The 21,489-nt window shown below is 59.4% G+C and overlaps 1 protein-coding gene across 3 annotated transcripts in view; it reads right to left on the bottom strand.

Annotated features, from left to right (window-relative positions):
* Positions 1-1,326: 1,326 nt before the first annotated feature.
* TGFBI (transforming growth factor beta induced) overlaps positions 1,327-21,489 on the bottom strand; it is a 110,603-nt gene continuing 90,440 nt past the window's right edge. For all 3 annotated transcript variants that reach the window (XM_017341072.3, XM_017341073.3, XM_002710222.5), the window contains 15 exons: positions 17,470-17,534; positions 16,085-16,245; positions 15,634-15,798; positions 15,249-15,395; positions 13,325-13,466; positions 10,786-10,998; positions 9,694-9,831; positions 8,697-8,842; positions 7,488-7,624; positions 6,654-6,784; positions 4,574-4,698; positions 3,414-3,516; positions 2,794-2,873; positions 2,399-2,423; positions 1,327-1,943 (listed from right to left, as the gene is read on the bottom strand). In XM_017341072.3, coding sequence (XP_017196561.1) covers positions 1,903-1,943; positions 2,399-2,423; positions 2,794-2,873; positions 3,414-3,516; positions 4,574-4,698; positions 6,654-6,784; positions 7,488-7,624; positions 8,697-8,842; positions 9,694-9,831; positions 10,786-10,998; positions 13,325-13,466; positions 15,249-15,395; positions 15,634-15,798; positions 16,085-16,245; positions 17,470-17,534 — 1,819 coding nt within the window. In that variant the 3' untranslated portion in view covers positions 1,327-1,902. The remainder of the gene's footprint in view (positions 1,944-2,398; positions 2,424-2,793; positions 2,874-3,413; positions 3,517-4,573; positions 4,699-6,653; positions 6,785-7,487; positions 7,625-8,696; positions 8,843-9,693; positions 9,832-10,785; positions 10,999-13,324; positions 13,467-15,248; positions 15,396-15,633; positions 15,799-16,084; positions 16,246-17,469; positions 17,535-21,489) is intronic.

Below are 21,489 nucleotides of genomic sequence, written 5' to 3'. Positions count from 1 at the left end.
CCCAAGTGACTGGTAAGGGTCGTCAAAAGGCAGACTAGTCACCTCTTGCTCACAAAAGGCCCTACCTCTTGGGACACCTCCTCCTGAGCGCCCCCGAGCTTGATTACCCCTGGCCCCCCCAGTCACAGGAGCTCCTGGGTCTTCACTCCAATTCCCACGTCATTTGCTGCAAACCACCGCCCTTTGACGGCATGCTTTGTCCCTGTTCCCCGGAGCTAATGGCCGATCCAGTTCCCCACCAGAAGGGAAGCTTCGTGAGAACAGGGACGCTCCTGTACCCTGGGGCCCCATCTGGTGTGCACGTGGGTGGCCCTCAGCACCTGTCTGGGGAACAGGTGGATGAACGGGCTGAAGAAGCATCTGTCTTCCACCAGCCTGGAAGCTACGAAAGGCGGGGACTCCATCTGCCCCATCCTGTGCTCCGCTCCCAGTAGTGGCGGGCTGAGCAGGTGCACCGTGCTGTAGAGGGTTGTGTCACCAAGACCAAAGCTCACCGGGCCCAGGCAGTGGCATGAGCACCAATCTGCCGGGGCAGAGGGAGCGGAAGGCGGGCTGTTCCGATCTCCAGGGTTGAGGAAGACCCACACAAGGCCCTCAGATGCACTGGAGCTTGGCAGTCCCAGACGGTGTGTGGACAAGCAGGGGACCTAACCCGGGGCTACCCCACCCTCACGCTGCACCCATGATGAAGTTGTGATACTCAACTGCATTACAGATCAGCAGGCCCCGAGAGGTTAGGCCACAGACCCCAGGCCACACAGCAAGGAGCAGTGACACCAGAGTCACCAGTCACTGCCAGCCAGAGTGCTCAGGGCATTTTAGATGGCTGAGGTCATGGGGGCAGCGGACAGGACTTGAGCGTGCGTGGGGGCAGCTTGGAAAACCCGGACCTGCTCGCGTGTCAGGCAGAGGTCTCCGGGAGTCAGGAGACTCGGGCTCCAGCCCCGGCTCGGCCCTTTTCTGCAATGCCAGTGCCTCTCCCTCAGCCCCAGGCTCAGCATCTGCTCCGTGGGGCCGTGCTGGCAACTGCTCTGCGGGGGATTGAGAAGCCCAACACGAAGGCAAGGCATTCCGGTGCTGGGGGCCGAGGCTCCGGAGTAATAGGAGGAGAGCTGAGGACCCGACCCCCGGGGCTGGTCATTTGCGCTGGAGGCGAAAATGGAAACAAGTTCAGCAGAGGAGCTTCTGGGTATCCGGTGTCCCCCAAGACCACCCCTCGGGGCTCCTTGCTGAGCGCTCCTGGGTGGAATGCAGGTGAGGGGGAGCATGGGGCCGCCCCTTCCCCCTCGGCGGCCGGGCAGGCACACGGCCCCATCCACACAGGCGTACATTTCCTCGGTTTTATTATTACAAATGCCCCCGGGCTCTCACGCTGCAGGGTTTGGGGTTCTGCGTGCTCTACACACCCTTGCTTTTCTACCTGGATAGAGCCACAGAGAAGCGTCCAAGCCACATGTAGATGCGAGACACATCTGACAGAAGAGTTCCGCTCCTAGCTTATAATGACACCATTTCCCCAGCCGGGCAAGAGCTTTGCAAAACTACACCAGCCTCCCTGGAACACTGACTTGCTCGAGTCACATCCTCGGGGCTCTAAATCCTGCAGCTCCCTCTTCCAGGCGCTTGGCACAGGCGGAGGACTCCAGGCTCGGGACTGGGCCTTTCTGGAAGTGACGATCAGGCGGTGGGCGCCATCCCAGTCTTTGCAAGTAGCCGTGTTTGGAGGCCGCAAAAAATAAAAGACTTCTCTCCCTCCTGCCCCCACTGCCCCAGGCTCAGGTCTCATTAGGGTGCGGGCCATGTACACTGAAGGGTGATATTTGGTTTCCAAAACAGTCTCTTTGGCAAACAAAGATGCTGGTGGGCAGCTGCCACGGTGCCTTCCTCCTGTGGTCTGCTGCGTTAGTGCTTCATCCTTTCCAATAGCCTCTGATAGACAGGGGCTGGCGAAGAGCAGGGCGAAAGGTGAGAAAGCGCACGCCCTCCCACCGCTGCCTCCCAGCACTGCAGAACCCTGGGGAAGGGGCTGAGCGGCCTCCTGCCATGCTCAGAGCGGGTGCTTTTTCGTGAGTGAAATCTCCCATCTCCATGTCTGATGTTCTGGAATTTTCTATATCTACCAGTTTGGAATCGCTTCCTTGCCAGGGGCCTGCCCAGTCCCCCCCCACACACCCCCTACCCCCCGCCCAGCTCTCAAAGCCAAAGAGCTCACTTTAACCTCAAAAGGTTGTTACTGTTTTAATACCTCCATCGTACAGAGCAGAAGGCTGGGGCTTTGGGTCTGGCCCTAAAGGCCAGGCTTGTTTTACTGCACCAGGATGCTCTTAGCTACATGAAGCAGGTGGCAGGCTTGGACCCACAGAGATCTGCAAGGACTCTGAGCCCTGATCACACTTACCTAGTCGCACAGACCTCTGGGAAGCCTGAAAGAAAATGCAAGGTATCAGGTTTTGTGGGGAAGACCGCACCTGCACGTGCCTACTGCCTCCTCTATTCAGGACAAATGCCAGGGTGGGGAGGAGGAAAGGCCAGGGGAACGGATGGGGCCCTGGAGCCCCTTTGTGGCCTCGGCAGCCCCAGGCTGTGCAGGCCCAGGAAGCCAGCAGCACTGCCTGGGCTCTTTCCACTGAATTCCAGAGATCAGGGCTGAGGATGTCCCAACGGAGTGGGCAAAGTTTTGCGAGCGGCCTGGGAGGACAGCCAAGGAAGACAGGGGCAGGTGAGCCCCTCCACGGGCCAGGGCAGAGGACCCCGTCACGCTCAGGCCCGGCCTGGCCCTGGCACGCGTCTTACCCTGGAAAACGCCGACGCCTGTTTGAAGATTTCCAGAGCGGAGTCTGCAAGTTCGTCCCCGCGTTCCTGAGGTCTGTTGGCTGCAGGGGACAGAAAAGGCAGCCATGGTAAGGGGGAGGAGCCATCAGCACACCACGCCTACTGATGTGACTGACAGCTGGGTGGGTGCTGCTGGAGTCTCTGGGTCCCCTTTGCAAATGAATTCTTCCTCTAGAGCCTTCCACAACTCCTGCTGGAATCAGGCCCAGAACAAGCTCTGAAAAGGTTGCAAGTGAGAGGGGGAGGAAGAGGGACTGACTTTTAACTACACTGCAGCTCAACAGAAAGCCTGAGACCAAGCAGCCACACGTTGGCAGGCAACTGGGCCGTGTCTGGGCGGGGCTCAGAAAGCCAGGCGATTCTGCAAGGAGAAATGTGTCCTCCAGGCCCTCAGGTCGGGTCGTGTGTTAGAAACCGAGGGCTCTCGGGTCACTCCTCAACCAGACACAGGAGTGTGGCCACGTGGCCACAGCGTGGGGGTGACAGCGACACGTGCTCTCATCTCTGCTTTCCTCTTGAGCACCGGCTGCCCCAGGGCCGAAGCACCAGCTGTGGAGGCAGGTGGCACCTTAGGGCCTTACCTGGAGGCTGCAGAACGCTGGTGATGGCATAGACCACGCCATTTGTGGCCATGATGTCACTTTCAGCAACAGGCTCCTTGTTGACACTCACCGCATTGTTTTTCTAAGACAGAGAGACAAGAACTGTTGGTGGGAGGGCAGACGTCGTCCACTCAGCAAGCGTTCGCTGGGCGCTTACCCACGCCAGGTCCTGAGTGCACACTGGGGATGCTCTGGCGAACGCAACCGTCCCTGCCTTCCGCAGACCTTCGGTCTGGTAGATTAGCCCGGCCCCTTGTGTGGGTTCAGCACAGGGCAATTTACAGAACACTGTTGGGTTAGCCACCTAACCCTCACCGTGCCATGTGGTAAGAAGAGCAGGCACTACTCTTCCCCTTAACGCAGGAGCAAACGGACGCAAGACAGGGAGAGGAAAGGGAACAGCTGAGAACAGAAACCAGGCCTCCAGCACCCAGCTCCGGACACCAGGTTCTCTCCACTTCTCCTGGATGCACCACGTAAGATTTTCTCCCAGGAGCCCCCCCCCCCCCCCGCCCTTGTCCCCCACTCAGGGTAAACCTCTCCCAGGCCGTCCTGACTGGCCAGGTAGCAGACGCAAGGGGGAAGGGGCACTGAGGTTTGCCACAGACAGAACCCCAACACCTGGAACTCCATGCTGGGAGTCTCAGGGACCTGCACACGCCGAGCAAGTCATCCCCATGCCTACTTCCCTCTGTTCCTCCCCTGCTCCTACGGGAAACTGGGAAGCCAGCTCTGGAGAGAGGAGCGGGGAGCAGAGCCAGGCACAGGGTGACGTGCAGTCCTTCCCTAGGGCGGTCTCTGGGGAGGGGCTGGCTGGCTGCTCTCCCCACGAGGGAGGGATGCTCTGAGCACAGCTCCAAAGGGTAACGTGCTTCTCGGGAGGCAGAGCAAGGGAAGGCTCGGGGAGCAAGCTCCTGGGAGCTCTGGCTCAGGGCGCAGCTCCGTGAGCCCCATGTTTGGGGGTGGGAGGGGTGACGACAGACCCATGGGTGATTGCCTGGAAGGCCCCAGGCTCTTCTCTCCCGGCACTCAGAGACCCAGGGTGCATCCTAATGGCTCTGTGGGTGTCCAGTGCCATCCCCAGCCGAGATGTACCCGGTGCCCGAGCGCGCCAGCCTTGTGACACGCAGGCCACTCACCGAGCTGACTTCTAGCTTGTCGCCCTGGAGGGACTTCAGCCGCACCAGGGTCCCGATGCCCCCGCTCACCAGGATTTCTTCGCCCACGTGGTATTTCAGGATGTCGGCAAGTTCCTTGGCATTTCCTGCAGGTTTGTCAGACAAGGAGGCAGAGTTGGTCCCAGGGTTGGTAACGGGTGTGCTCAGGGAGGGCCCAGGGGAGACGGGGCAAATGGTCACCCCTGTCCAGTAACAGGCGGTCACTGAGCACCCACGGCGCACTCTCTGACCCACCGCCTGCCTGGTGGGTGGCAGGCACAAGGCGGTGAATCTGCGCGTGCAGCCGTGGGCTGCTGGCTTCGTCTCAGGCAGAGAAGGAGTTAATCCATACTCCGGTGCGAGCATGACTCATGGTTCCATGAGCTAAATATTTGCCTGGGAAGCCAGGGATGTTTCCTGCACCAGCATCTGGGACATGTCATCACCAGCGAGGCTCCCGCCGCTTGTAACACGGTAGTGAAATATTTACACATTCTGCCCTCAAGTGCGTATTCATCGGACGGCTGTTTCCTGCAGGGAGGACTTGAAAGAGCCAACAGCTGCGACGGAGGAGCCGCGGAGCCGATGAGGTCAGGGCCGAGGGGGGTTCCCTCCGCGGCAGCATCACTCCCCGTCACGTCTCAGCGTTCCTTCCAGCCCACGTCAGCCTCTCCCCCAGCCACGAAGGCATCCGACGGCTCAAGAGGTGCACAGGCTTTTCCCAAATTAAGTGCGGCAGGCGATGGCGGAAGCTGCCAGCTGTCTCAGCTCTCCGACACTCTCGCTCCCAGACAGATGTCTGGGTCGCCCCAGGGCTTGCGGATGGCCACTTCCAGCATCTCAGAATCGGGAAAGGTTAATGCACTCTGCAGGGCTCTTTTGATTATCAACAAATCCACTTTGGCACCAGCGGGTGGAGCCCCTGGGCACCAAGTGACTTCCACCCCGCTTCCCTGGTTGCGGAACTCTGCCTTGGAGGTACAGCAGGCTGCCTTCTGTGCATGCCGCAGGGGTGCCCCGACCTACAAACCCCACCTGCGGGCCCGGGGGGCGGGGCGTCTGGGAAGCCTGCCCTGAGCCCCTCCTCTGCCCCCACACAACCGAACAGGACAGGGCCGCAGAGCAGGCTCAAGCCCCCTGGCCGAGTCCTCCATTCTGGCCAGAGAGAGGATGGGAAGTTTGTGCTGGGAGTGAACTTCTCCCCTGACTCAGGAACAGGCGTTAGCGTCACAGACACAGGAAACGAAACAGGGCGGTGTGGGCAGCATGGGCCCAGGTCCTTCCTCTTCCTCACACTCGCCTTTCTGTGAGAGTGGACCTGTCTCCCTTGGGCCTGCATTGGAGCTGAAAACCACAACTCCTGCCCCACCTCACTGTCATTCCAGCTGTTACTCACCGGGGACATGTGCCCACCACACAGTGAGCAAAGCAACGCGGCTCGGAGGTGAGCAGCTTGCCAGAGGTCACTCAGCAGGGAAATGCCTAGGCCAGGGTTTGCACCTGCTCTCAGGGAGCGCAGGAGCCCACGCCTGTGACCACCCTCAGCTCAGTGTGTCAAGGCCACCACCAGCTTCATGGACGGCAGGGGTGGGGTGGGAGAGCTTCACCATCACTGTACTTGCAGGTCCCCAGCGGGGAAACACACCTCCGTGACTGTGGCACACACTCTCCCCTGCCTGCTTTGTGGCTTCAGCATCCCGCTCCTCGCGGATCCTGCTTTAGCTAACGAGAGGCCTGGCAGGCATCTGGCAGAAGAAAGAGGCTGGGGAGCCTAGTGGCCCCCTTGCCGTGGCTCTGACAGTGGCTGCTGTCCACGGCGCAAGCCCTCCTGGGTTCCTGCCCTTGCCTCCAAAGTCCTGGCCTGGGAGTGGTAGACACTTCTTGGGCGGGGGGAGTGGTGTCATCATCCTTTGTTGGTCCTGCAGCCCCACCCAGGCTTCTACAAATAGTCCCATCATTCAATTCTCAGCATCAACCCCTTGGAATGTGCCACCTGGGCCCCGTGGGGGCCCTGAAGGATCAGCACTGGGAAAGAAAAAGACGTGCTGAAGTCGGTTCTTACCCAACAGTTTGTTCAGCTCTCCTGGTGGCAGGGCTTGGAAGGCTTCGTTGGTGGGAGCGAAGACAGTGTAGGCCCCTTCCCGGTTGAGGGTCTCAGTCAGCCCTGCGGACTGGATGGCGGCCACCAGCATGCTGTGGGCACACACGGAGACGGTGTCACTGGCCTGTGGCTGACCCCTCCTCACCACGGCAGGTCATGGAGCCCGACAAACCAGGGAGCACAGCCTGCTGGTTTCCATGCCCTCCCTGTCCCACCTGTAGCTTCCCTCCTACCAGCACAAATGCCCTGCTCAGGCAAATGGCCCCAAGTCAGAGGCCAGGGCAGGGAGAGGTCAGAGGCATGGTGACCAGCAGCCTGGCTGAGCCGTGGGACACGGGTGGCGGTGTGTGGTTCTGAGGAGCGCCCATGGGTCTGCGGGTGGCTGAAGTCACTGATAGGGAAATGCTCAACACGTCAGCACCCAGTAGGGAATAAGCGAATGAGCAAGTCAGGGACAGAGAAGGCCGGGCCGGGAATGAACTGGCCAGAGGGCCGCAGCTGTCCTGAGCAGGTTCTGCACAGAGAGCAGGACACTTGCTGCCCACCTGCTCTGGTGACAGCCCACTGTCCCCTGCCCCGGAGGGGAGGGCGACACTCCCTGAAGCGGCCCTTCTGCCTGACTTGCGCTGTCTGGGGCACTCGTCCCTTGGCATCCCCCACCTAGCAGGTGATACCGGCACACACCAGTGTTAGCTGAAGGCCCTGCAGGGAGGGAGGCTGGCAGAGAGCTGAGGCCCAGCCCCTGGCCCTGCGTGAGCACACAGCAGGAGCCTACCCTGGCCTGGGTCTGGTTACCTAAAGCGGTTGTCCCCCTTCAAGACGTCCATGACGGTGCCCACTGGGGGCGTCAGCATCCGGTCCATGGTGAACAGCGTCCCGTACCTCCCCCTCTTGTCATGGGCAGCGATGCAACTGTTCTCGATGCACAGGCTCTGCACAGAAAACAGTGCCGGGGTCGGGGGGAGAAAGGGATGGTTTACTCCCTGGCAGGGGCCTCCCAGTTTGCTCCAGGCCTGTGCTGACAGCACAAAGACCAGCGGACACACGTGGGGAGGGGGCAGCAAGAATGGGCTGTATTTCCCCAGGAGGAAAAACTTAGTAAACTTAGTGTTCCTTCTCAGGCGAGCAACGGCCATGGAGGCCCCAGAGTGGAGCATCCACTACCTGCGAGGCTTTGCCAATGGTCAAATCAGTCCATCAAGTCTACTGATTCACTGATTCAACAGACCACGCTGGCTGGGCCCAGGCAGAGGCTATGCTGAAATTAATTTAATTGTGCTTCCTATTTAATTCCAGGTGCCTGTTGCCTTTGAAAACAGGGAAGAGACAGAAGAGAGAAGAGAACCTTTGAAGGTTCAGGGAGGCTGTGCCAGTGTCTCTTCCTGTAAGCTAAGAAGCACTCACAACCCCCCCCCCCCACAACTGTGCCACAACATTGGCATCCCACATGAGAACCGATGTGAGTCCAGCTACTTCACTTCTGACCCAGCTCCCTGCGAATGTGCCTGGGAATGCTGCAGGAGATGTCCTAAATGTTCAGACCCCTGCACCCACGTGGGAGACCCACATGGAGCTCCAGGCTCCTAACTTCAGCCTGGTCCAGCCCTGGGCTGTGTGGTCATTTGGGGAGTGAACCAGTATACAGAAGACCTCTCTCTCTAACTCTGCCTTTCAAATAAATATATACGTCTTAAAGAAGACAACAAAAATCTCCATCCCTCTGACCATGTATTATCCCCTTGAGTTCAGGGTGGCTCAGCTGCTTAACAACCCGGCCAGAGAGGCGTGTGGATTATTTCAAAGGCCTCCAGAACAGGAGGTGCCACTCCATCTGCAGGACCTCACATGATATCATATGTGCCTTCCAGAAACCACTGCTTCCCTTAGCAGAAGCCGTCCTCGCGCAAACTCTGGCCATGGAGGACATCTTCTTTTATCCTAATACAACTTCCACTTCTTAGGGCGGAGCCCACCAGGGAGTAAGACCGAGGGCCCAGAACTTACGTTACGATAAACAAAAACTCTCAGCTTTTTGCCTCCCAGCGTGTCCAGGGTCTGTCCGTGGTACAGATACTTGGAGGCCAGTTGGTCTTTAACAATGTGGTTCAGAAGCAAACTCTTCGTGGAGGCATCGATGGGAGGGGCTCCTTCTGCAAGAGAAGCTGGAGTTAGGTGCAGAGAGCCAGGCTCCTGGAGTGGGAGAACGAGGCGGGGCGGGGCAGGGGGGTCAGGCAAGTGCAGGGAAAAGCCCGGCCCCGCCTGAGTTGGGAATGATGATTGGGAAATGAAATGAGGCTGCCAACATGCCTTCACATCTGGCATCTTCTGTGAAAAGCAAAAAAGGCGCCGAAAACGGAGGGTGTTTGGAGTCGCGCCCTGGGAGGGAGGGGAAGGGGTGCATACAGCTCGGCCCCTTCTCTGAGGCCCGCGTGGCTGCGGCTCTGTTGTCTCCTCACTCAGACCTCCTGACTACACCCTGGCAACTGGCAAGGGAGGGGCGAGTGTTTGCCACGCGGTCAAACCCCGACTTGAGATGCCCACATCCCCTATCAGAGTGCCTGTGTTTGAGTCCTGACTCTGTTCTCTATTCCAGCTTCCTGCTACGTGCACCCTGGGAGGCAGCAGGTAAGGGCTCAAGGGATTGAGTCTCTGCCACCCCCATGGGAGACCTGGACTGAGTTTGCGGTTCCTGGCTTCAGCTTGGCACAGCCTGCCTGTTGGAGACATTCGCAGAGTGAATCAGACGATGGAAGACTGCTCTCTGTCTCCTTTGCTTTTCATATAAACAATTAAAACAAACAAACAAAAACCACAAGGGAGAGCTCTGCTCCCCAGGGGCGTCTGGGCTCTGAGGGGAACAACAGCGCCCCCTACAGTTCCTGCTGCAGTTGCTCCTGCTTTGGTGGAACTGGCTGGGGGTCCGAACTTTACACTGCAGAGGGTGGCAGAGAAGACAGCTGCCTCCAGGGACAAAACCCCAGGACTGCTTCCCCCAGGTTACCTTCGAACACAGAATTCAGGGGGGCCAGCAGGGTGAGCCGCTCATTTCCAGAGAGGTGAGTGCCGAGGCCAGCTTGTCCGAAAAGGTCGATGGCCGTGGAGACGTCGGATCCTGCAGCCAGCTCAGACAGCGTCTTGGCTACGAGCGTGGAGAGAGTGGGTTCAAAAGTTAAAAATCCTGTTTTCACTTAGCGGTCATCCACCCAGTGCGTGAAATGCAGCAGCAGGAGCGTCAGCTCGCAAGTCAACAACCCCACCGATCACTGCCGTCCCAGTGGGTCTATTGTCAGGGGACACTGGCCCAGCAGGTCTGGGAGGTGAGGCGAGCTTCAGTTCTGCCCCAGGTGCTGGGCACAGTGTGGTCAGGGCACCGCCCAATGCAGGGGTGGAAGGCAGCTTCCAAAGAGCACGTAAAGTCTGCGACCACTCTGGTGGGGAGAGTTTTGTTTTCCCTGTGAGATTCCCTCCCTCATGGGCAGGAGCTCCCCCCACCCCCCCACCCCCCCACCCCGGAATTCCCGAATGACTAGGACGCTGCATGAGCACAGGCCAAGGTCTGTTCACGGGGCAGTGAACCAGGGATGCTTGGGCCGGCGATGGGAATGTCCATCAAATGACTTGTTCTGGCCCCGCCAAGGCAACCACAGGTGGGGCTCAAAACTCAGTAAACAGAGCAGGCTCATTTTTAACTTGAAGATTCTATATGGCCTGCAAATGATGTCCTAAGTATCAAAATGGCCCTTGGCAGAAAACTGGTTCCCCTGCCCCTGGGCACTACGGAGAGAGCATGTGCTGAGGGCAGCACATGGCCCTCTGTGCCCCTCCCAGCAGGCAGGCCTTCTGAGAGCTTTCTGTGACTGGCACTCCCTCCCCCGACACCGTCAGTGGTTCCCCACTGCCTCAAGGCAATGCTGGGCCCACCGTGCTCGGGGCTCAAGACTCCTCAGGATCCTTCAGTGGCTAAGAAGCTCTGGGCTGGGCCCAAGCAGGGAAGCAGCCCCATAGATCCCTGCATGCCCCCACCACTACGGCAAGGGGTGGCAGAAAGGACCGTGGGCTAGACAGGACCAAGGCTGCCTGAGGTCTGGCTCACCGGAGTCGGGGATGAGCAGCTCATCGATGAAGTGAATGACACCGTTGGTGGCCAAGACGTCTTTATTGGAGATGATGGCCTTGCCGTTGATGGTGAGCATGTCCCCGCTGCAGCCCACCTCCAGTGTGGTGCCCTCCAGGGTCTCCATGGACAGCCCGGCGACAATGGCTTCAGCACACATGGCTGACTTCAGGATGTGGTTGTTCAGCAGGTCTGGAGGCCAAACAGGACACAGGTAAGTCTCAGCTGCTCCAGGCTGCCCTGGCCGGGGGGTGGGGCAGAGCTGGGGCACCACAGGGCACCACAGGTCGGGCGGCTGGACAAGTCCCTTGGCCTCTCCGAGTCTCTCCTTGCTCCTCGGGTGAGAGGCGGCAGGACGAGCATCTGCCTCCCAGCCCGGGGCCGGGACAGCATGAGATCCTGAGCATCAAGCGCTCAGCAGAGGCTGGCAATTAGCTTGTTAGAACCTGACCTTCGGGCTCTTATTAGTGCCCCAACTTCAGGGAGAAAGGAAACACTTTCCCCGAGTCTACTGTGGGATTTTTAAACAAAATCTACTGACCTTCAAAAAGATGCAAAATGTCAGAGCAAAACTGCAGCAAATGACAACCTTGAATTACCTGCATATTTTCTTCCTACAGATTTTACTCCATTGACCCGAGGGTCTGCTGGTCGTAAAGGCTGGGAATGGTGCTAAGACATGGCCTTGGCCGTCCCATTCACCACACCATAAACAACACACAGTTCTTTATTTGCTTGCCCCAGTGCCATGTGAGCAGACGGCTCTAACCCAGTCATGGCTGTTGCTGGCATCCATCAGCCCCAGGCTGGACAGCGGAAACTACAAGGGTGGCCAGAGAGAACATGCCACAGCGAAGGCCCCGCCCAGGCCTAGCAGGCTCCCGAACTGCTGCTCACAGCAGGGCCCGGGGCACCCTCACCACAGAAGCGAGCTTCCATCTGCCCCGGAGTGTGGGAACCAAAACTGCGCCGTCATGGACAGGAGGAAGCTCTGAGGCTTGCAGAGGCACTGCCTCCTGCACACAGCACCCCCCCCCGCCCAAGTCAGTGCTGACGGTAACAGCCAGAGGGGAAGAGGCGGGACAACAAGCATGGCAATGGCACCATCCACAAGAGGCCTTGAGGGGTTTCTGGACGGGGACCTGAAGCCCCAGATCCGGCAGTGGGGAGCAGGGCCAGGGTGGGAAGCGCCGGGCTGTTGCTCGCCTGCCTGCAACCCTGCCGGTAGCAACGGGAGCCTGGAAGAGGCGGGGTGGGGGGTGGGGGGCGTGACCTTCTTCCTTCAAGGCCTCAGCCACAGTGGCACACAGAGGGTGCTAGCTCTGAGCAAACTGGCCACTGAGCCGGAAATTAGACGTCTTTCTTTCCTTAGAGTTTACAATGAGTGACGGACGGTACCCAGGAAGATAAAAATGGGCTCTTCACAAAACATGTTTTAACGAGGCACACATCTCAGAAAAGGAAGCAAAACACACAGAGAGGCACCTGAGTCCCCTCCTGCCCAGGAGGCCTTGGGAACCTGGGGGCCACATGGCCCCAGCCCCGCCCTCCTTCCCGAGATGCACGGTGAAGATCTGCCTGGCACTCCTGACTCAGAGCTCAAGGGCCTGGTGCTGCTGTGCCCAGGAGGCTTGGACTTCCTTGCAGGCCACATGGCCCCGTGCCCACCTCTGAGGCTTCAGTCTGGCACAAAGCAGGCACACAGGGGCACCACAGCCACACCTCAGAAATGTGTCCTTTCCCGCCCGCGCTCCACAGGGAGACTTCTGTCAACGTCTCGCCCGACACTGCCAAGGGGCTCTCAGCGATCCAGGAGGAATGACATCACCCCGATCATGTGTGGGAGCACGTGTGTGCCTGGGGCACACAGGGGCCTCCTCCCCGTCCTGGCTGACTCAGGGCTCACGGCCCTCAGAAGTCCTGGAGCGGAAGGGGTGGGGGAGTGCAGAGTCCCCTCCTCAGCTCCTGCACTTGCTGGCTCCTTCCCTCCACTTAGCAATAATCAACGCCCAGGATGGAGAGCCAGGGGCTGATGACTACAGGCTTCTAACTGACCTTGTGGGCCAGCCCCAAGGCCCCCTGTCACACATAGGAAGAGGTGAGGGGTGCCATGGCGACTCCAGCTCAAGGATGCCAGGACCTGCTACCCGCCACGCCCTCAGGGTGCCAGGTCAGCAGACAGCCTGGGTCTGGCTCTGGCTCCGTTTGGGGAGCCCTCCCTCCCCTGTGTCAGGCCAGGGCTGGCTGTGGCCTCCAGCTCCTCTGCCCTCCTCAGTCCTAGAAAAAGGCTGATGGGCTCTGTGCTCACCCCTAAGAGCCAGGGCTTGGCTCCGCTCTGGCTTCTGCAGAGACACAGCTGGCTGGGAGTAACAGGACAGGATGGCTGCCAGCCACAGCTGTGGCCGACATCCCGAGTCACCTCAGGGCAGCCGAGGTGTCTGTCCCAGGCCAGAGTAGGTCTTGGGTTCAGTGTGGCTGCTCTAGTGAGGCGGTGGCAGCAGCAGCCAAGGGCACTCACCTCTCAGGGCCTCTGGATCACCCAAGATCCGGTTCAAAGTCTCAGTAGGGATCTTCTCAAAGGCCTCGTTGGTTGGGGCCAAGAGCGTGAACTGGCCATCACTCTCGAGCAGGGTGTTGAGCCCCGATGCGGCCACGGCAGCCTGTGGGGAGGGGAGGCAGGACAGCTAAGGGCTGCAGCAAGGTGCCTGCAAGGCCTCGCCAGTCCACCCTCAGGGCAGAGACCCTTGTGGAAGCCCAGCTGAAGACCGCCTCTCGCTGCGACCTTGGGTGGGGCTGGCCTGACTCCAGCCCCAACACCCCTGGTTCAGGTGCGGCGTGCCTGCTGCTGCCCTGCCTTGCCCTGGCCTCCCTGACTCGGATCTGTGTTTGGCCTTGACTATACGCCATGTCTCTGGGAGGTCAACCTGGCTGGCCCGCACCCCTGGGACCCCCAGACGAAAGCGAGGCTGTCTGATGCAGACATGAGCTTCGCTCGCTGTGCTATGCACAACCCCAGCAGGACTGGGAATGATGTCTGTGAGTGGTAGACCACCTCCCCCCATCTCTACCCAGCAGTCAGAACCATCTTCTAAGAGCCTGGGGGGCTTCCTCCCAGGGTCTGTAAAGCCCTGGGCAACCACCTGGCTGCCCACCCTGACTGTGTGCCCGCTGAGGCTCCTCACTCCAGCCGGCCAGCCTCAGTCCTGTGTTTCCTGCTTCTGAGCTTTCCTCTTGGCCCTGTACTGGCTGTGCTCTGGTCCCTTCAGGCCTCAGCTCCCCTCTTCTCTTCCAGAGACGCCTTCCCGGCTATCCCGTCCCATGTGGGGTCCCCCACCCCACTGCTCCTGCTGCCCTCACAGTGCCTGTCAGTGTGCGGCCACCTTGGCTGTGTGATCCTCGTCTCACCCGGGATAGAACGTGAACAGTGCCAATGGCCTGTCTCGTTCACCCCTCCATCCCACCACATGAAGTGCTACCTGGGCTGCAGCAGGTGCTTAATAAGTGTGCATGAGAGGACAGGCAGATGGGAGCTAGGCAGGGTCACAGGGGAGGAAGGGAGGCAAAGTTGCCAAACCTTGGAGTCAATAGTCAACGGAGTTTGCTCAACACGATTGGCTGTGGTTCATCCAAGCATACGTCACAACTTGGGGGCAGATCATTCCCTTGCAGACCACACCCCTTGAGTGACCCAGAGGAAAAGCAGGGAGCAGAGCTTAGGGGCTCAGGCTCCCCAGGACCCTCCAGAGCCACCTATGAGCCAAGCCCACTTGCTCTGGCTTGTCCCTGCCAGCTGGCCAGGCTATGTTTGTGGCTCTGTGTTGGAGATCTCCAGGGAGGGACCGTCCCACTCCCACTGGCACCCTTTGCATTTAGGAAGTTCTCCTTGAACGAGGGCAAAAACCCTGACCGGGCAGCTGCTGCCAAGAGGAACACCCGCCCGCCCCTCCCATTATAAGACAGATGCTTGCTGGGCATGGGGGAAGGACAGTGCTCTTGTGGGCACGGTGCAGTCAGCTGTGCGCCCTGACGTCCTTGTCCACAGCAGTGTCCACTCTGTGGGTCTGGGCTCCAAGGAAACGAGTCGGGCACTGGAGTTGGGACTCGGGGACTGGAAACCTCCTGCAGCCCCACAGCTTTTTCATGCTAGTCCCGCTCGTTGGGAAGAAAAGGCCACGCCACCTCTGGAACCCATGGGGCAGGCCCAGGCAGCCCAGAGCTCAGAGGACCCACTGCTGGACTCCCGGGGAGCTAGGGGAGGGAGAGCTTCACAGAGGAGAGACGAGTGGGGGGGGGGTTCACGGGTCCGTTCACGCTGAGCATCGGATAAGTGGGTTCCCCCCCCCCCCCCCCGTGCGCTCCGTGTTTCCCTGCGGGGAGCCCTGCCAGGCCCTCTGGGCAGGGGGTGTGTCCCCCGCTGGGCCTCACCCGGGGCAGGGCCTCACCCGCAGGGTCTCAAAGGTGTCCTCGATCTCGATGATCTGCTGGATGTTGTTGGTGACAGTGGAGATGACCTTGTCGATGAGGTGCACCACGCCGTTGGTGGCGTGGTGGTCGGCCTTCAGCAGCCGGGCGCAGTTCACGGTCACGATCTGCGGGGAGAAGCAGCGGTGAGCAGTTGACGCAGCAGGGCCAGAGTCCCCCCAGGAGGGGGACGCGGCGCCTCCAAGCCCAGCAGCAGAACGCGGGTTGTACAGGCTGCGGAACCAGAGGCTGGAAGAGCAGCAGGCGTCGGGGGAGGGGGGTGTGCACAGCTGAACGACCGGTGCAGGACCAAAGCCCAGAGAGCCTGGAGCAAGGACAGCTCCGGGTGCTGGCGCACTGGCCTACCCCGTTGGGATAGTGGTGGATCTGGATGTTGGAGTTCTGGTACATGGAGGTGAGGGCCATGCCGTGCTTCAGCTCGTCGGTGAGGACCCGGCGGTCCACCATGTGGTAGCGCAGGGCGTTGAGCAGCTCGATGTTGACGTTGCTCACCAGGGAGTCCAGCACCTCCTGTGGAGGAAGCGCAGTGTGATGGTGAGGTGGCTGCTGCCCCGGGCATGGTGCTGCTTATGCCCCTGCCACCAACGATCCCTCCTCAGTGAGCCCCAGGCTCTGTCTGTCCCAGGGGGTGGATGGAGCACGGGAGGCCACTCCGTGGCTGTAGCTAAGGAGTTAGGGGAAAAGCTTCCGAAATAGCAGGAAATCACTGCAGACTCCCAGCCTCCAGGCCCGGCCCTGCGGACGTGTGTGGGCAGTGCCCGGTGACAGCGCCCCAGGCAGAAGGAGCTCATCTCACCGCTGGCAAGGAAGCCCAGGCCTCGTTGCTGGGGGCGAAGATGGTGAAGCTGCCGGGCCCCTCCATCTCAGGCCTCAGTTTCTCCGTGCGGTCTGTGTACAGCTGGGTGGTGGTCGATCCAACAACCCCCAGGGTCTCGTAGAGGTTGGCGAGCGGGAGGGCTGAGGGGGCAGATGACAGAGGTGGGGTGAGCCTCCGGGATCCCCACCTGGGCCACCCCGCCCCTTGACGACAGCAGGTTTGTCTGCAGGTGCCGAGTGCCCGAGCATGGGTGTGGGGAGGCCCAGAGCGCCCACTGCTGGGGAGCCTTCACCCCAAGTCCAGGGCCTCCCAGAGGACTCAATAATTGGTCACTTCTCATTTCAAACCCAGCAGGGCAAGCTTTGGTTCTTGGCTAGTTAAGCCAAGGCAGGTATGAAGTCACAGCAGCAACAGACATCCTAACCACAAACCGGTCTTCCAGAGCCAGCCGGTCACTGCTGCTGGCTCCTGCACAGCCTCTACTAAGAGGAAGGAAGCTTACATGTCCTTGGGGCACTTGGGGTCCTTGTAGGCAACAAAACGTCATTTCTCAAAAGTAGCTGGAAACATAGGAGGACTCTCAGACACAGAGCCCAGTGCTGGCTTCCAGAGGTCTGAACACGGGTTTCAGAGGCTGAGCCCCCCTTCTAAGCTCCACTGCTCCTCCTGCTCTGTTGGCCCTGCACACCAACCACACCCTCCTGTGACAGTGACACCAACCGAACTGTCCTCCTTTAAGGCTCAGCCCCATCCTCTTCACTCATAGCTAACGTTAGGTGGGAACAAAGCAACCCCTGGTCGGAGGTGGCACCCCAGGGAAGGTCCTCACAAAATCCCCAAGTGTCACGTGTTGCCATTGGTGGAGCCCTTTGTGGACTCTGGGTGAGCCCCTGGCCTGCTGCTCCCCTCCCTGCCAAGATTAGACACAGAGTGAGGATGACGGGGGATGATGGGGAGCCTGGTGTGCCCAGCCCAGCCACTAACAAAGGCCTCCCACCTGCTCTCAGAGGGGCTCATTGGAAGCCGAGGAGCCACCAGGCCACCCCTGCTGGACAGTTTTAGGATCCTCCACCCAGCTCTGGCCAGAGACACCGAGGCCCAGAGCCTGCACCTGCTCAGAAGAGCCCGGAAGGCCAGAACCAGAGCCTGCTCCACAGTCTGTCAAAGAGGTCAGGAGTAGCTTGGGAAACACACTGCTCCCAGCCTCCACCCTTGGCCCCTCATGGGGAGTCTAGAGCCAGTACACATGCAGGGAGAAGCCATCCTCTCCCCACTCCCCTGCAGACCCCACAGCTTCTCCTGTGGACACTCCTCCGCCCCCTCCCTGCTCTTCCCACCCTGCGGGCCAGGCCAGGCTTACTCACCTGCTGGACAGCCCTTCTCTCCAGGGACCTTTTCATAGCCGGGACAGCACTCGTAGCTGATGACGCTGCAATGGGAGGTGCACACGTGTGCATTAGCTGGGCTTCACCCCGCCCACGTGCCACCAACCTGACCAGGGCAGAGCGCCGACAGCAGACACCTCTGCTCCGGGTCACCTGCCAGGTCTCATCCGTGCTGCTCATCATCAAGGAGCCTCTCAGCCCTCCTGGGCCTTGCCAACACTGCAGTGAGCCAAGCAGGACACCGAGGGCCACGGCAGCACATTCAAGAGTGGGAGGAGGAAACGCAACTCGCCAAGAGTTTCTCTGCACAGAACGCGTGGGAAGCCGGAGCCTGGAGCTCCTGCGAGGCCACAGGCAGCCCTGCCCCAGTCCCAGTTCTGATGTGGCCGCCACCTTAGCTGGGGCAGCCCTGCCTGGCACCCTCGCCTCCAGGGACCCGGCTCTGCATCTGTAGATCGTGGAAGGAGTCTTTCATGGTCTTCTTGCTCTCTGATTTAATAACCAAAAAGGGTAGCATAGCTAGGATCCGGTTGTTTTCAGTCTTCACAAACTTCTTTAAAATTAAACCAAAGCTCTTTATAGGAAGATGCCACTTTTTTCTTACTTCAAATTACCAGTCTATCCTGGGACAGGGACCATCTTCAGGAGGTCCCAAACACACAGCGGCCACTAAGCCAGTGTTCCAGGGAAGCCCCAGAGGCTGGGAATTCCCAAGAATATTACAAGCAGGCAGGGGCTCTGAAAGCCTGGCTTAAATTCAGCTGAAGGTCACTGTGCATAGGCAGAGCAGGCCTCTCCTGACCCAAGGCGTCCTTTCTTCCATATGGAGGCGCCCCGTGGGGCGAGAGGCTTCACCTGCAGATCTGCTCACGGTGGGACTCATGGGTACTGAATGACATGACCAGCAGGGAGCAGGCCGGGAAGAAATCCGAGGTGCAGAAGCAGGTTCCCAGTGCACTCGGGACACCCTGCTTTTGAATAGTTTTTGTTTATTTTAGAGGCAAAGACATATATGCATATATATACAGAGAGAGAGACTGAGAGAGACAGAAAGACACACACACACACACACACACACACACAGACAGAAAAGGAGCTCCTATCTACTTATTCACTCCTCAAATGACTGCAACAGCAGGGGTTGGGCTGGAGCCAAAGCCAGGAGCCGGGAGTGCAATCCAGGTCTCCCATGTGGGTGGCAGGAGTCCAACTACTGGAGCCGGCATGGCTGCCTCCCAGGGTCTGCCTTGCAGTCAGGAGCTGGAGCCAGGAACTGAACACGGGCATCCTAACAGTGGGGCTCATGCCCGCTGCTGTCCCTGTGAACTGTCTCAGGGAAGACATCATCAAGTGAAGACGAAGCCGCGTCCAGCTGTTAGGCGGGGTTTGCTGCAGCCTCTCCAGCCGCCGTGGGGGGTGGGGGGCTGCAGGCCCCGCTGGTCTGGAGAGGGACACCCCCCCCCAGCAGTGACTGGGGAGTACAGTCTCGCTTTCTCCTGTGCCCTGCGCCCCCCAGACTCCCACTTCCTCTTCCCTTTTCCCCCAGGCCTCCTCCCACCCTGTTCCTTTCTAGCCTTTCACCCCTGGACTCCTAAGAGCTAAACAGGCTGCGGTCTCAGCACCAACCCTGGCCCAGTCACAGCTTTATCTTCTCAAACTGAAGTCGCTGAAGTGAGATTTCAGGGACACACAACTTGGAAAGCCAGCATGGTACAGGAACAGCCCCAGAAACAGGAGACTTGGCTTGGGCACCCATCAGTAACTAGCAGGGGGACCTGGAACTTCAGTTTCTCTCTCTGGCCTCGGTTTCCTGATCTATAAAATGGGCAAGAAGTTAAACCTGGTGACTTCTGAAATTCTTTCCAGTCTTACACACAATTCTATGTAACAGAACAGCTCGCTTTCAAAGAACAGCATCAGCCGACTTCTCCCAGGCAGATTTAAGGAGAGCTCCAAGCCTTGAATGCACAGAACCAGGGCACCTCTGTGCCTGAAACCCCAGGCCTTCTCTGATATACACTACGGCTCTGCGGCTGGAGATGGGAGGTGAGGAAAGGTCAAGACCTCCCCAAACTTAACTTTTTCCCACGAAGCATCTGTGCAGTTGGAGAAGCACGGCTGAGGGAACAGTCTGGTCTGCAAAAGCCTCATTTCTGGGGCCCTGCGTGCAAGGGTGCTGCACACTCCATGGCATGGAGACCCCGGCCATGCTGGCCAAGACCCTTTGTCCATGATGCTGGCTCTTCAAAAACCCACGAGACAGCTGGCCAGCTCACCAGGATTTCACTGAGGACTCATGGAAACTAAATGCACAGCCTCCTGCTTTCTATGGGCAGGTGTGTGTGCACGCTGTGTGTAGGGGGTGGTGGCAGACTACAGAAGTGGGGGCCGAGGGGCTGGAGGGAGGGGTGGAAATGGGCAGGACAGTCTCAGCAAGGAGAGGGGTAGTCAGGATGGAATCAGAAAGCTACGTGCCCCCAACCCCCTGCCAGGCATTCAGGGAGTGAACCAGTGGATGGGAGTTTTCTCTCTCTTTGTCTCTCAAAAAAATGTTTATAAGGCAAGCAAGCTGCTAGGGCTCCGAGGGGCAAGGGGGCTTCTTGAGGTCACAGGTGGGAAGGAGCAGGCCTGGGAGTCACCTCGCATCTCAAGTCCAGCCCATTTTCTATCGGTCTTGACAATGCACAGGCAGCTGGAAAGTAAAGGGATTTGAAAAGCTGACCTCTGGAGGACACAGTGGTACCTCCAAAGTGACCAGGGCCACACCCTGCCATGCCCTCTGCACCCGGGTCCCAGGGCGGCAGGACCCTGTGCTGCTGTCACATGTGGGTGGGTCATACAGCCAGCTCCCACCACAGGCGCTCAGTCCCCAAGGCCACAGTGCTGTCCCCAGCGCCAGGATTTTTCCTGGTCAACTGACTGCCACCTTCAACCTCTCCCTCCACTGCCCTCCATGATACAGGGGAGGGTTATGTCTTGGCCTGTGCACAGCAGCCATAGGGGTTGGGATGGTTCTAGACCTGGTGCTTTCCTTGATCCTGACTGTCCCAACAATTCCAGCCCTTTTCGGAGCAGGTCCTCGTGGCCTTGGAGAAGCAGAGGGCATGCCCAGGACACAGCCCACTGAGACAACCCTAACCTGCCCTTTCTGGGCTGGCCCATCCCACCTGCCCCAGGCTCAGTCCACTAAGGCATGATCCTTAGGCCCTGGAGCTGGCACAGCACAGACACTGTGGGGACGTGTGCTGGGGACAACTGGAGCTGTGAGCTTGATACCCTCCCTCAGTGAGAAACACAGGCCAGGATGGAAACCACAGGGAGCCCAGGTCTGTGTCCTCCAGCCCTAGGTGTCCCTGCACAGAAGGGACCAGCCTGCCAGTGTCCAAATGTGACCGTACCAACCAAGGCTGTTCTGGCGAAAGGCTCCTGGCTTCTCCGTGGCCGGACCCAGTCTCTAACAAACACAAGCCTCAGGTTAGAGAAAGCTCATCCTCCAGGACAATGATCAGCTCTCCAGCTCGGAGGAACAATTTGAGGAGGAAGCAGGGAAGGTGCCTGACGGACAAGGGCATTTATGGGAGGGGGACACAGACTGAGAGTGTCCACACGAGGGCTTAGCGTAGCCACGCCGGGAGCTTGCCTCTGCTCCCTTGCCACACGGTCCTTCCTGACGGCATGGAGAGGAATTTTCCAAGCAGTTAATACAACAAGTTCAAGTGGACTGCACAAGCCTGGCCAACCACTCTGGCTGTGGACGCCGGGGAGTCACCAGACTTGAGGGGCAGGGGGAGTGAGGCACCAGCCAGGGCTCCAGTCTCCTGAGACAGAAGGCAAACCACTCAGTGTGTCACGGTTTCCAAGAGAACTCGCAGGCAGACATAGACTGGTGTCGTCCGGAAGCCGGGCAGACCTGAGGAGTGCCCACCGCATGGTTCCTTTCCTGCGCTCCTGGCCCTGGGAATGCAGCCGAGCTGATTCGGGGCTCTGGGGAGGTGATCA

The sequence above is a fragment of the Oryctolagus cuniculus genome, chromosome 6, assembly GCF_964237555.1.
Source record: "Oryctolagus cuniculus chromosome 6, mOryCun1.1, whole genome shotgun sequence".
Classification (NCBI taxonomy): domain Eukaryota; kingdom Metazoa; phylum Chordata; class Mammalia; order Lagomorpha; family Leporidae; genus Oryctolagus; species Oryctolagus cuniculus.
This window is presented reverse-complemented; position numbering and strand designations above follow the sequence as displayed.